The 13,854-nt window shown below is 50.2% G+C and overlaps 1 protein-coding gene across 7 annotated transcripts in view; it reads right to left on the bottom strand.

The window, feature by feature from the left end:
- The window catches only part of SPATA21 (spermatogenesis associated 21), a 29,887-nt gene extending 19,359 nt beyond the window's left edge, over window positions 1-10,528 (bottom strand). For 3 of the 7 annotated variants that reach the window (XR_005356135.1, XR_005356136.1, XM_038531857.1), the window contains exons 1-7: window positions 10,320-10,528; window positions 8,572-8,814; window positions 8,347-8,474; window positions 6,285-6,436; window positions 3,604-3,796; window positions 964-1,262; window positions 553-601 (exon numbers count right to left, since the gene is read on the bottom strand). Coding sequence is in view for 5 of the 7 variants with exons in the window: in XM_038531857.1 (XP_038387785.1) it covers window positions 553-601; window positions 964-1,262; window positions 3,604-3,796; window positions 6,285-6,436; window positions 8,347-8,474; window positions 8,572-8,683 (933 nt within the window). In the remaining 2 variants the exon portion in view is untranslated. The remainder of the gene's footprint in view (window positions 1-552; window positions 602-963; window positions 1,263-3,603; window positions 3,797-6,284; window positions 6,437-8,346; window positions 8,475-8,571; window positions 8,815-10,319) is intronic. The other 4 variants (XM_038531853.1, XM_038531854.1, XM_038531856.1 and 1 more) reach the window with 3 other exon arrangements.
- Window positions 10,529-13,854: the final 3,326 nt, after the last annotated feature.

The raw sequence follows: 13,854 nt of genomic DNA, 5'->3' as shown, positions 1-13,854 counted from the left end.
TCTGCCTCTTTTATCCACGACTGTCCAGTGACAACACGCGGGAGGCACTTAATAAATACCCACTGATTCACCTGACAAATCTAGCCACCTCCTGCATCTGTCCCCCCTATTACAGGGGCAGATCACCTCCACCCCACCTCCAGCCACCAAGCCAGGCCATGTAGACTCCTGTCCAGCCCTTCCTCCCAAGTCAGATGCAGCTCTTGCCTGTCGCGCTGTCCCTAAAGCACCCAGTTCTATCTTGTCCATCAGCATAAACATGTTATATTACCTTCCTTCTAAAAAAAAAAAAAATCTCCTCTGACAAACCCAGCTACCAGCCCAGGGTTCTGCTCCTCTTTCCAAGCTCCAGGGTATAAAGGGATCCTTTGCTCCTGACCCAAGATGCACACACATGTGTACATGCATGCACACTCACACAAGCACACAGGTGAATCCACATTCACACCTTCCCCAGCTGGACCCAAATACCATCCCCGTCCCACATCTGCCTCCCTCCTCACCCTGGTTCCAGACTCGCACCTTCCCCATCCCTACTCGGGCTCCACTTACCGGGGGAGGAACAGGCCTTGGTGCTGGCTCGGTCTCCACAGTCTTGACTCTAAAAAAGGGAGAGACCCCAGGCTAGCAGAGGGTCAGCTCGAGGGTCGTCCTTTGCACCGACCTTCCCCCAGCACCCAGGACACTCAGGTCCACTATCCCAGCTTCATTCCTCCGGCCTTCTAATCTCAGAGGGGGCCCTCATTCCCTCACATCCCCATGGTTAAAGTACAGGTTTGCAGAACAAAGAATTCTGGTGTTAGAGCTATCATACAGATGGGGAAACTGAGGCCCAGAAGGGCATGAGTGGTCCGTGGTCCTACATCAGGTCAGGAGCAATCAGGACTAGAATTCATCTCATCTATAACTTAATTGTTGGGTCAGGGAGTTGGGTAAGGGACAGCACCCCAGAGGATGACTTACCTTCCTTTGAGTGGCTCAGGTCCTGGTGTGGATGGCGAGAAGGAGTCGGCCGTGTTTTCTTCCGGAGCTGCCCTGTCCTTTAGGGGCATTGCCTCCTGGGGACTCTCCTTCTGTCCCCCTGGGCCAGGCTCTAGTAGAGCCTCCTGTGGCCTGATGTGTGGGGTGTCCACCCTCTTGGGGAGCTTGTCTCCAGGCCGCTGCCCACAGCTGTCCAAGATGCAAGAGGTCTCCACTGGCTGTGCTATGTCTGGCCCATTAGCTGCCTGCTGACCTGGGCTGGGCTGACATGCTGGGCCCTGCTGAGGACAGGACATCAAAATGAGGAGCCTGGATCCTGGCTCCCAGGTGAGCCTCAACACTCACCGGGAGACCAGTTATCCCAGGCTTACTGTGAGCCAGGCACTGCAAGCATCCTCTTACTGAGTGCTCTCAGCATCCCTAGAAGGCAGCACAGACCCTCGTTTTCAGGGACAAGGACGCTGAGGCCCACGGGAGTCACAGCCTACCCAAAGTCATAGTCCACGCTGCTCTGCAGACAAAGAAGGGGAGCTTGGAGGAATTGAGGTGGTTCCCTTTAAGTGGATTTCCTAATGGACAAAGAATCCTTCATGGTTCTCCCTAAAGAGGGGGTTACATTACCTGATTTCAAGACTTATTTTATTTTTTTAAATATTTTATTTATTTATTTATGAAAGAATATGAGACACAGAGAGAGAGAGAGAGGCAGAGGCACAGGCAGAGGGAGAAGCAGGCTCCACGCAGGGAGCCCAACATGGGACATGTTCCCGGGTCCCCCAGGATCAGGCCCTGAGCTGAAGGCAGTGCCAAACCGCTGAGCCACCTGGGCTGCCCTCAAGACTTATTTTAAAGCGACTTATCATCAAGACAGTGTGGTCCTGGAATAAAGATAAATATATGCATGCAGAAATCAGCTCACACATACATGCTCAACTGATTTGCAACAAAGGTGTAAATTCAGTAGGAAATAGTCTTCAGCAAATAGTGCTAGAATGGTTGGATGGCCATGAGCCAAAACCTGAACCACGATCCAACATGTCATGCACAAAAATTAACTCTAGACGGATCATAAATTTATCTATTTAGTTATTCTATTTTATTTTTAAAAGATTTTTATCTACATATTTGACAGAGAGAGAGCACACATAAGCAAGGGGAGCAGCAGAGGGAAAGGGAGAAGCAGACTCCCCACCAAGCAGAGCTCAACCCCAGGACCCTGGGATCATGACCTGAGCCAAAGGCAGATGATTTAATTGATTGAGCCACTCAGGCACCCCAAGATGGATCATAAATTTAAAGATTAAGCCTAAAATTATAAAACTTCTTGAAGAAAACGTAGAATGTCCGATGTGACCTTGGGTTCAGCAAAGACGTGCAAGAAATAACACCAAAAACTCGACCCCAGGGACGCCTGGGTGGCTCAGCAGTTGGGCGTCTGCCTTTGGCCCAGGGCATGATCCTGGATTCCCAGGATCGAGTCCCACGTCGGGCTCCTTGCATGGAGCCTGCTTCTCCCTCTGCCTGTGTCTCTGCCTCTCTCTGTGTCTCTCATGAATAAATAAATATAAAACCTTTAAAAAAACAAAAACAAAAACTCAAGCCCTAAAGAAAAGATTGATAAATTAGGCTTTATTAAAATTCAGAATTCGTGTTCTTTGAAAATCACTATTAAGAGAAAGGAAAAGACAAGTCACAGGCTGGAGGAGAATATTCACCAGTCACATATCTGATAAAGGACTTGTATTTTGAATATGTAAGAACCCCAACTCAATACTAAGAAGACAAAAAACTTGATTAAAAAAAAAAAGGCAGAGAGTGAAAAGATGATCCATAAAATGGAAGCAAAAATGTGTGACTCATGTATTTCATTAGAGACTAGTACCCAGAATGTATAAAGAACTCTTAGAAAAGGACCAATCCAATTTAAACAATGAGCAAAGTATTTGAATAGACATTTCTCCAAAGAAGATATATAGATGGCCTATAAGTGCATTAAAATATGTTCAGCATTGGGGCACCTGGGTGGCTCAGTCGGTTGGGCATCTGACTTCAGCTCGGGTCATGATCCTGGGGTCCTGCTCGAGCCCCACATTGGGCTCCCTGCATGGATCCTGCTTCTCCCTCTGCCTGTGTCTCTGCCTCTCTCTCTGTGTCTCTCATGAATAAATAAATAAAATCTTTAAAAAATAAATAAATAAATAATCTTAAAAAGAAAATGAGTAAAAAGGCATTTGTAGTCAAATAAGTTTTAAAAAGGCACCAAGCTCCAACCATCTCCTGCAAGGTCCCACAGAGCTCAGCAGCTAAGGAAGAGCTTCTAGAATATCCTAGTGTAAAGAAAACCCGTTGAGCTTTGTTAAATCCAGCAGGACCCTATGTTTATTGTAACCAGAAGCCCTCAAACTCCTCCCCGCCCCCAGCACCCATTGACATAGTTGCAAAGTCTTGCAATCAAGAACATCCAGAATGTCCCAGTGACCCACAGACACCCGACATTTGACGATACTTGACCTCTCCAGGGCGCGGAGAGAAATAGATGCAAGTGTACCGAAATGGGGGCTCTCAGTGTCCCCCGTGGGCGGTCCTTCTGTGCCCTCCTGCCCACGTCTCCGTGGACATTACCTGGTGGCTCTGGAGGACCTGGCCCTTCACCGTCCCTGGGTTCTGCTGTCTCCCCTGCTGAGTCGCGGTTTGCTTCCTTTCAGGTGCTGCAGGGACCCTGGAAGGCAGCGCCCCCAGCTCACTTCTTGGCTTGGCCTGCTCCCGGCCTGCTTGCAGCTCCCCGGGGCCTTCCTGGGGGGCTGACTGCTTCTTCCTGGGGAGGACAACAAAGAGATACCTCAGCTCCTGGATTGGGCCACGGTTTTATATTCTTAGACTCCTAAGTGGTTCCCCAGAGCGCCTGTGCAGGACTAGACACGCCACAGGGGCAGACTTAAGGCCGGAGAGAATGAGTGAAGGACTGACACAAATTCCCCAAATCCCACACACTGTGATGTCAATCTTTAGGGGAGTTAGGATTTTATTATTATTACTATTGTTGTTGTTGTTTAGAAAAAAAAGAAAAATCGGGGACACCTGGCTGGCTTGATCGGTAGAAAATGTGACTCTTGGGGATCCCTGGGTGGCGCAGCGGTTTGGCGCCTGCCTTTGGCCTAGGGCGCGATCCTGGAGACCTGGGATCGAATCCCACGTCGGGCTCCCGGTGCATGGAGCCTGCTTCTCCCTCTGCCTGTGTCTCTGCCTCTCTCTCTCTCTCTGTGACTATCATAAATAAATAAATAAAATATTTAAAAAAAAAAAAAAAAGAAAATGTGACTCTTGATCTCAGGGTTGTGGTTTGAGCTCCATGTTGGGTAGAGAGACTACTTCAAAATAAATCTTGGGGCACCTGTGGGGGGGCTCAGTTGGTTAAGCATCTGACTTGGTTTCAGCTCAGGTCATGATCTCAGGGTCATGGGATCAAGCCCTGCATCAGGCTCCACACTCAACAGAGAATCTGCTTGAAATTCTCACTCTGCCCCTCCCCCTACTGCATGCGTGTGTTCTCTCTCTCTCTCAAATAAAGAAATAAATTTTGAAAGAAGAAAGAAAGAAAGAAAGAAAGAAAGAAAGAAAGAAAGAAAGAAAGAAAGAAAGAAAGAAAGAAAGAAAGAGGGCAGCCTGGGTGGCTCAGTAGTTTAGCGCCACCTTCGGCCCAGGGCATGATCCTGGAGTCCCGGGATCGAGTCCCACGTCGGGCTCCCTGCATGGAGCCTGCTTCTCCCTCTGCCTGTGTTTCTACCTCTCTCTCTCTCTCTCTGTTTCTCATGAATAAATAAATAAAATCTTTAAAAAAAAAAAAAAGAAAAATCAGAGAGAACTGGGTTACACAGAAGTTGAGAGACTTGAAGACAAGACTTGAGCCTAGGGTCACGAGGCTACAGGTGACAGCTCAGGATTTGAATCTGCCACTCAGATCTCACTTTCATGTTCTGGGTTCTGGAGTACCTTCCCCAGGCTTCTTCCTTTTTTTTTTTTTTTTTTATTAAAAGGTTTTATTCATTTATTCATGATAGACATAGAGAGAGAAAGAGAGGCAGAGACACAGGCAGAGGGAGAAGCAGGCTCCATGCCGGGAGCCTGACATGGGACTCGATCCCGGGACTCCAGGATCGCGCCCCGGGCCAAAGGCAGGCACTAAACCGCTGAGCCACCCAGGGATCCCCCCAGGCTTCTTCCTATGGATGTGCATATATATTTGTCGTGGGGACTTATTTCATTACCATCTTGAAATAATTGCTTAATTTTATATAGTTACAATTATATTGCATACATAGTTTTGCAATCTATCTTTAATGATCGTTACAACGTAAATGTTTTCCCTGCCAAAAAGTCTTTCATAAACGTGCTTTTTAAGTGAAAGTATAAAATTCCATATTTAATTTTATTTACTTATTTTTTTTAAGTAATCGCTATATCCAACCTGGGGCTTGAACTCACAACCCTGAGATCAAGAGTCGTACACCTCACTGACTGAGCCGGCCAGGGGCCCCCCAAATTCTATATTTTATAGATAACCATACTTGACTTTACCTTTCCTCAATTGCGGGTATTTAAGGCATACTGGCATTTCCAAGTTTTTAGTATTGAAAATGACACAACAGTGAAAAAGCTTGCATAAAACTTTGCCTGAATCTCCAATTATTTCCTTTGGGTATATTTCTAGAAATAGATAGAAGTAAAGGCATTTTTAAAAAATATTCTATTTATTTATTCATGAGAGAGAGGCAGAGACACAGGCAGAGGGAGAAGCAGGCTCCCTGTGAGGAGCCCGATGGGGGACTCGATCCTAGGACCCCGGGGTCACGCCCTGAGCCGAAGGCAGACGCTCAACCACTGAGCCACCCCGGTGGCCCTTAAAACTAAAATCTTAAAAAAAAATTAAAAAGATTTACATTCTCACTATAGACAAGTCAAAAAAATATACAGCATTTAGAAAACAGTAACAATAATGCCACGTAAATGTGTTTCTGCCTCTCTTTTTCACATTCTTCCATTGATTCAGTGAACACGTATTTACTGAGCATCTGCTGTGTGCCAGGCCCGGTCCCAGGCAGGAGGGATTGGGGCTGAGCAGGACACATAAAAGAAGCTTTGGGAAGTGGGGGAGGGGGAAGGTTCCAGGAGTAATTATGAAGCGTGGTTTGTGCTGCACGACAGAGAAGCAGGGGCGCTCTGGCAGGGACTCCTGCCTCGTCCCTGTCCCCCACGTGGCTTGCAGAGATCTCTCCCGGACCTTCTCCAAGAAGTCCCCAGCTCACCCTGGTCCTGCAGGACGCATCTGCTCCCGGGGCCTGAGCTCCAGAGGCCCGTCCTCCGAGGATTCCCTAGGTCTGGGCCCCTTCTCTGGCCCTCCTGGGGCTGATGAGGGCTGCTTCCCACTGTCCACCCCTGCAACATCTGCAAACGCAACCTGCAACAGAGATGTTCAGGGCGCTGGGCCCAGGGCTGGCCACACGCACCCACTCGGGAGGGCTCCTCCCTCCCCCTGGGCATTGTCCTGGCCGCGGGGCCAGAGAGATCCTGTGCCTGTGCCATTGACTGGACAATGGTGGCAAGGAGGAGACAGGGGCGCCCCCGGAGGGAGCGGCCGGGCCCAGACGCTGTCACTTGGCACTAACGTCTCCAGCACAGGCCTGAGGTCCGGAGTAGCCCCCGAGCCAAGGGGGCTCCCTGAGTCAGCCTGCTCGAGCCCCCCGAAGGGCGGCAAGACCCTGAGAGGACCCAAGAGAGGCCTCCACGATTTCCACCACTTCAGAGCCCAGGCCCTGGACCTGGGTTTTCTTTTTTTTTTAATCTTTATTTTTTTTTAAATTTTTATTTATTTATGATAGTGAGAGTGAGAGAGAGAGAGAGAGAGAGAGAGAGAGAGGCAGAGACACAGGCAGAGGGAGAAGCAGGCTCCATGCACCGGGAGCCCGACGTGGGACTCGATCCTGGGTCTTCAGGATCGTGCCCTGGGCCAAAGGCAGGCGCCAAACCGCTGCGCCACCCAGGGATCCTTGGACCTGGGTTTTGATGCCCATCCTGGCCGGTCAGTTTCGAGTTTAAACCCGAGGACTGGGAGCTAGTTCCGAGCCTCACTGAGTCAGCGACTCCGGATGACCTGGCTCCATCGACCGATGATGACGGCTGGCACACCAGATTGTGCCGAAAGCCAACACTAAGGTCACCTGTGCTCATGCCTGCAGGGACCGAACCCAGTTGGTCCTCGCCAGGACACATCCAAGACAATGGGGTTCCAAGGGGTGCAGTGGCCAGTGCCCAAGGTCATATGGATGGTGGCACAACGGGACTGAGACCCATCCCATGATTTTGCTCGTTGAACCAATAATCAGGGGTAGAGGTGAAGGGAGCCTCCCCAGCCTCCTTCGGAGACCCCTGCGCCACCTTCAGATGCTCTCCCTGCCCCCAGGGGAAGCCATGACTTGTAACAGAAGCTACTGGAAGAGGGCAATACTTTGGAACATTGACCTTTTTGTATGGTGACATTTTTGGCTCTGGGAAAACTAGATGGGAAGGAGGGCCTGGTCTGTGCTCTTCAGCTCATGCCACTTGGCACTTGGATGGATGGAAGGAGGCTAAGGGGTGTGACAACAGCTTTGGATGCAGGCTGGGGGCTGGGGGGGTGCATGGATGGAAGCCTGGGGCTGCTGCCGGGAGAATACGGGTTATAAAGGGGCTGGAGGCCACGGGAGGCACATAGTAGAGGAAGTAGGAATTCTTGCTTTTGTTCACGCAGCATCTATCCTTGTAAAATCAGTCAGCATTTCATATGCGTGTGTGGTGGTGGGGTGCAGGGGGTTCGGTGAAGCCAACTGAGTGCCACCTCTGGCTCCGTTATACCAAGAGATCCAGGCCACTCTGCCGTGCCAGGGTGACTAATTCAGGGATGAACATGTGACCACGATCTGGGCCAATGACAGTGGTTTCAGAGACTTTTTTCCACTATTGCAAAGACGCTTCCTTCCTGTTGGGGGTGCTATTCCAGAGGATGTAAGATGAGAAGATTTAAGCCTGGAGTGTCCAGGGAAATCCTTGCCATTTTTCAGGGAGAGCCCGCTGGGGAATGGCACATTGGAAGGCAGAGCCAAGAGGCACTCATTTAGCACCTTGATCCAGCCAGACCTGAAGTCTACAGGTAGATTTGTCAGTGACCCAAGCTGAAATATTCTCATGCTCGGCTAGCCCAGTTTCGATTGGATTTCATGTCACTTATAACTGAGTCTTAATTAAAGCAGTTGGGGAGGAAGTCTGGGTAGGGGCGGGGAAAGGGGCCTGCTGGGAATAGCAGGGTCAGAACATGAGGTGCAGGGCCCTTACCTGGCTGACTCCTGATATGGTGGGCTCAGCACCAGGCCTCTTGCTGGCGGTGTTCACCCCAGGACTTGGCTGGGCCCCAGGAGCCTTGATCCTTCCCTCCATGTACATCTGGGCTTTTCTGTTGTCCGCTGTGCCGCAGCCAATGAGGGTACAGAGGGAGGGGTGTCAGTTGCTGTGGTCCCGCAGGAGAAATCCGATCAAAGTTCCACCCAGCCCATTACCTACCTAAGTCCCTCGTCCGCAGCCCACGTTGAACCTGCGATACAGGGAGAGCCCGACTCAAGGGGAGAGTCAAGGCACCGGAGGGAATGCAGCATGACCAAAGAGCTGGCCACATGCCATTTACCCACAGATTCTTCTTCCTAATTCTTACAATGACTCCGAGGACAAGGAGGCGCTTGGGAAGCAAAGTGACTCACCCAGGGTCCAACACCAGCCGGGGCCACGGAGCAGGAATTCAACTGCGGCCTGTTGGATCCCAAAAACACAACCTTTGTCCTACCACAGCATTTCCTAATGGATGCTCTTTGGTCCTAGTATCGGTCCCCCAGGGTAAACCACAGAAGAGCGTTCTCAGACCAAATGTGTTTGGAAAGAGCAAAGTTAAAATGAAACAGGCTCGGGGTGCCTGGGTGGTTCAGTGGTCGAGTGTCTGCCTTCAGCTCAGGGCGTGATCCCGGGGTCCTGGGATTGAGTCCTGCACGAAGCTCCCCGCAGGGAGCCTACTTCTCCTCCCTCTGCCTGTGTCTCTGCCTCTCTGTGTCTCTCATGAATAAATAAATAAAATCTTAAAAAAAAAATAAAATGAAACAGGCTCTGTGCTGCAGGACTTCTCAGAGCCTTTATTATTTTTTTTAAAAGATTTTATTTTTATTTATTTATTTATGAGAGAGAGAGGCAAAGACACAGGCAGAGGGAGAAGCAGGCTCCATGGTGGGAGCCCGACGTGGTACTTGGTCCCGGGACTCCAGGATCACGCCCTGAGCCGAAGGCGGGCGCCAAACCGCTGAGCCACCCAGGGATCCCCCTCAGAGCCTTTAATATGCATTTTAACCCCCAAGTTCTTCTTGGGGTTAAGGAACAGGAGTTGGGAACATCGGTTTTGGGAACCCCAATGGCCTTGGTAGTTCACCAAAGCAACCCAATCTGCCCCTCCAGCCTGGACACATCCCTTCTAAGGCCTTTTTTGGTGTCTCTCCTGCCTCTCCCATCCAACCTCATATTAGGCTACCCAAACATGCTGTGTTGGCCTGGGCAGCCTCCTGCAGTCCTAACCCCACAGACCCCAGCCTCTGTGCCTCGTCCCACTCCTCTGTCTCTCCATCCACCCCTTCTTATTCTCCAACCTCCCACCTCTTCTCCAAGCTTCCAGCGCCCTCAGCTCTCCCTCCAGACTCTGAGTTCCTTTGAGGCGACACTAATGTTATTTCTATGGGAGCATCACCGACCCCATTTTACTGTTGACAAGTTTCTAGGGGGTAAATCGACCCCTCAGTAAGACCTTGGAGATCTTGATGGGGCTTCCCCCCTAAATCACGGCCAGCCATCCCCCGGGCCCACAGGAACCTCCTATTTGCTGGGCATGTTTGGGAGCGGTTTTCTATTCCCCCCACCCCCGGAGGTCAGTGGGCTTAGCCTGGAGGCTCAGAGAGGCCCAGCGTCTCGTCTGGCACCACATAGAGGATCTGGATCGGGACCCGGGCCTGTGGCTCTTGGGACTGCTGGTCTCGCTCTATTCTCTCACCTCCAGGGAAGCCCAAGCCGACAGCTGGCCCCGCACCAGGCCCTGAGGGTGCACGGGTTCGCAAGGCTCTCCCCATCTACCAGGGACGCGGAGCAGGTGCCCCAACGGCCACGAACCCGAACCCCCACGCCCTCCTCCTTTCCTTCCATCTTGGCCTCCCCCCGCTCCTCCCGGCAGCTGGCCTGCACCCCCACGATGCAAACAAGACCCCCACTCCCGCGATGCTCACCCCAGGCACGGTGCCTGCCTCCCAAAGGGTCTAGTCCCTCGCTCGGCACAGGGGAGTCAGCGCTGTGACCCAGTCCCTCTCTCTCCCTTGGGTGTTCCTCTCTCCTGCTGTCTCTCTCCCATGAGGGCTCCCTGCGCATTCCTCTGTCCTCTGGGCCTTCCTGCCTCCTCATCTGGAGGCACCCCCTCCAAGACCCCTCGAACACGCCCCCCATTGTCCACTGTCTCCACCTCAGAACCTCGGGCCCCAGGATTCCACAAGCTGACGTTTTATGGGGGCAGAGGCTCCAGAAGCGATCCAGCCCTCTTCTGTCCCCATCTGGAGCTTAGAAACTGTGAGAGGGATCCCTGGGTGGTGCAGCGGTTTGGCGCCTGCCTTTGGCCCAGGGCGCGATCCTGGAGACCCGGGATCGAATCCCACGTCGGGCTCCCGGTGCATGGAGCCTGCTTCTCCCTCTGCCTATGTCTCTGCCTCTCTCTCTCTCTCTGTATGACTATCATAAATAAAATTTAAAAATTAAAAAAAAAAAAGAAACTGTGGGAATCTGAACAAGGGACGCCCCCGCCCCCCGCCCCACTGTCGTAGAAGGGCTTGGAACCTGAGGACAGAGTGGAGGGGGCTGGCTGGCCCACAGAGGCCCCGTCCTTCTTTCAGGCGCTCGGTGCCTCAGCCTTTGGTTCACAGCTTTGTTTGCGCATCACCTCAATATCAGAACGTTTTCATTACCCTAAAAAGAAGCTTCAGGCCCGTAGCCATCACCTCCATCCTCCCTGCCGCACCCCCGGCCCTCGGCAACCACTGATCTACTCTCTTCTAGGTTGGCCTATTCTGGACGCTTCATATACTTGGAGTCACACGATACGTGGTGCTTGGTGACTGGCTCCTTTCACTTAGCAAAATGTTGTCGGGATTCATCCACGTTGTGTCCTGTATTCATCGTTTCCTTTTAAGGCCAACAGGCTACATTTATATACCCATTCGTCAGTTAATAGACATTTGTGCATTTCTACTTTTTGGCTATTGTGAAAAACGCTGCTATACACATTCAGGTATAGATTTTTGTGTAAATATATGTTCTCATTTCTCCTGAATATGTAGCTAGGAGAGTAATTGCTGGGACATAGGCTAAACATAGAGTTAGGGGACCGTTAGGGGATCCATTAAAAATGGATCCTAGACCTAAGTGTAAGAGCCTCCCACCTCTTTGGTTACCCAAGAGTAATGCCAGATTGTTTTCCGAGGGAGCTGCATCATTTCACTCACGTTCCCAACTGCAGTGTACGAGGGTTCCAACTCCCCCACATCCTGACCGACACTTGTTATTACCTGCCTCTTTTAATTCTAGCCATCCTAGTGGGTGTGGGTACGAGGTGGTATCTCATCGAGGTTTTGATTGGCATCTCCTTCATGGCTGATGAGATGGAGCATTTTTCTTTTTTAATTAATTTATTTATTTATGATAGTCACACACAGAGAGAGAGAGGCAGAGACACAGGCAGAGGGAGAAGCAGGCTCCATGCACCGGGAGCCCGACGTGGGATTCGATCCCGGGTCTCCAGGATCGCGCCCTGGGCCAAAGGCAGGCACCAAACCGCTGCGCCACCCAGGGATCCCTAGCATTTTTCTTTATTTATTGTTTTTTAAAAGATTTTATGTTGGGGGGGGGGTGGGTCCTGGGTGGTGCAGTTGGTTGAGCATCCAACTCTTGGTTTCAGCTCGGGTCATGATCCCAGGGTCATGAAATTAAGCCCTGCATTGGGCTCCATGCTCAGGGTGGAGTCAGTTTAAGATTTTTTTCTGCTCCAGGGCACCTGGGCGCCTTGGGCTCAGGTCATAGACGCTCAACCATGGAGCCACCCAGGTGCCCCTCTTTATATATTCTAGATGTAAGTCCCTCATCAGGTATATAATTTGCAAAATTTTTCTCACATGATTTGCACTGTATTTTTACTTTTTTGTCGTTTGAAGCACAAAAGTTTTAAATTTTATTGAAGTCTTATCTATTTTGTCTTTTGTTGCTTGGGCTTTTAGTGTCATTTCTAGGAACCCATTAGATTCTTTTTTATTGGAACATAAACCCAAGGTCATGAAGATTTAGGTCTGTGTTTTCTTTTAAAAATTGTGTAGTTTTGGGCAGCCCCAGTGGCGCAGCAGTTTGGCGCCGCCTGCAGCCCAGGGTGTGATCCTGGAGACGCTGGATCGAGTCCCACATCAGGCTCTCTGCATGGAGCCTGCTTCTCCCTCTGCCTGTGTCTCTGCCTCTCTCTGTGTGTGTGTGTCTCTATGAATAAATAAAAAATCTTTAAAAAAAAACAAATGGATTTAAAAAAATTGTGTAGTTTTAGCTCTTACACTTAGGTCTGGGATCCATTTTTAATTCATTCTGTATATGGTGTGGGGTAGGGATCCAACTTCATTCTTCTGCATGTGGATATCTCCCCATCATATGCCGAAGAGATTATTGTTTCTCTACCAACTTGTTTTTGGCACACTTCTGGAAAGTCAACTGACTGTAAATGTAAGGGTTTATTTCTGGATTCTGAATTCTCTTCCATTGCTCTATTCATCCAGCCTTATTTCGGTGCTATAGTGTCTTGATTACTGTAGCTTTGTAGTAAGCATTGAAACCAGGAAGTGTGAGTTCTTCCCTTTTATTCTTTTTCAAGATTGTTTTGTTATTGAGTGCCCTTTTATAAGCGGTTTCCCCATCTGAGAAATGGGGGAGTTTCTCTTAGAAATGTCTATGATGGGGGCAGCCCCAGTGGCTCAGCGGTTTAGTGCTGCCTTTGGCCCAGGGCCTGATCCTGGAGACCCGGAATCGAGTCCCATGTCAGGCTCCCTGTGTGGAGCCTGCTTCTCCCTCTGCCTGTGTCTCTGCCTCTGTGTGTGTGTCTCTCTCATGAATAAATAAATAAAATTAAAAAAATATAAAAAAGAGAAATGTCTATGATGGAAGAAAAATACAGCAGACAAAGTTGATAGGTGATCTATTATATATATGAGGCCACCAAGGACAGCTGTCCACATCAAAACCCCAACTTGGCCCTGGACCTACCAGAGAACAACTGGGTGAATCAGCAAGATTTGGCCTCCCTTCTCACCTCCTCATGCTTGGAATGGGCGTCATGCTCTGTCTTAGCCTATACTCTGTGTCTGTTGGGTTGCATTGAATTTGCTTGGTAAAGAATGTAATTAACCCAGGAGTAGGTGATAGGTCCAACTATTCTCACAGCAGAGGTCTAGGGGTGCATTTCAGGAATGTCCCGCTATGAGGTGTGTGTTTGAGAATAAGGCCAGGGACTCTCTGACCTCCCCAACTCGAGGACAGTGTGGTTTCCCTGGGGCTTGTCACAGTGTCAGCGGCCTCCACTACACAATGGAGATATTATCTTTGCTCTGCCTACCTCACAGAGATTATCATGTCACTGTAACCTCTTCTGGAGAGCCTTCCCTGACTTCCCCAGGCTAAGCTGGATCTCTCTCCTCTCTTGGCACCCACAGAATTCCTCCATCATAGCACTTCCTGCTGTGCGTC

The sequence above is a fragment of the Canis lupus genome, chromosome 2 (assembly GCF_011100685.1).
Source record: "Canis lupus familiaris isolate Mischka breed German Shepherd chromosome 2, alternate assembly UU_Cfam_GSD_1.0, whole genome shotgun sequence".
Taxonomy (NCBI): Eukaryota; Metazoa; Chordata; class Mammalia; order Carnivora; family Canidae; genus Canis; species Canis lupus.
Note: the sequence above shows the minus strand (reverse complement) of the source record. Positions and strands in the feature narration are given on the sequence as shown.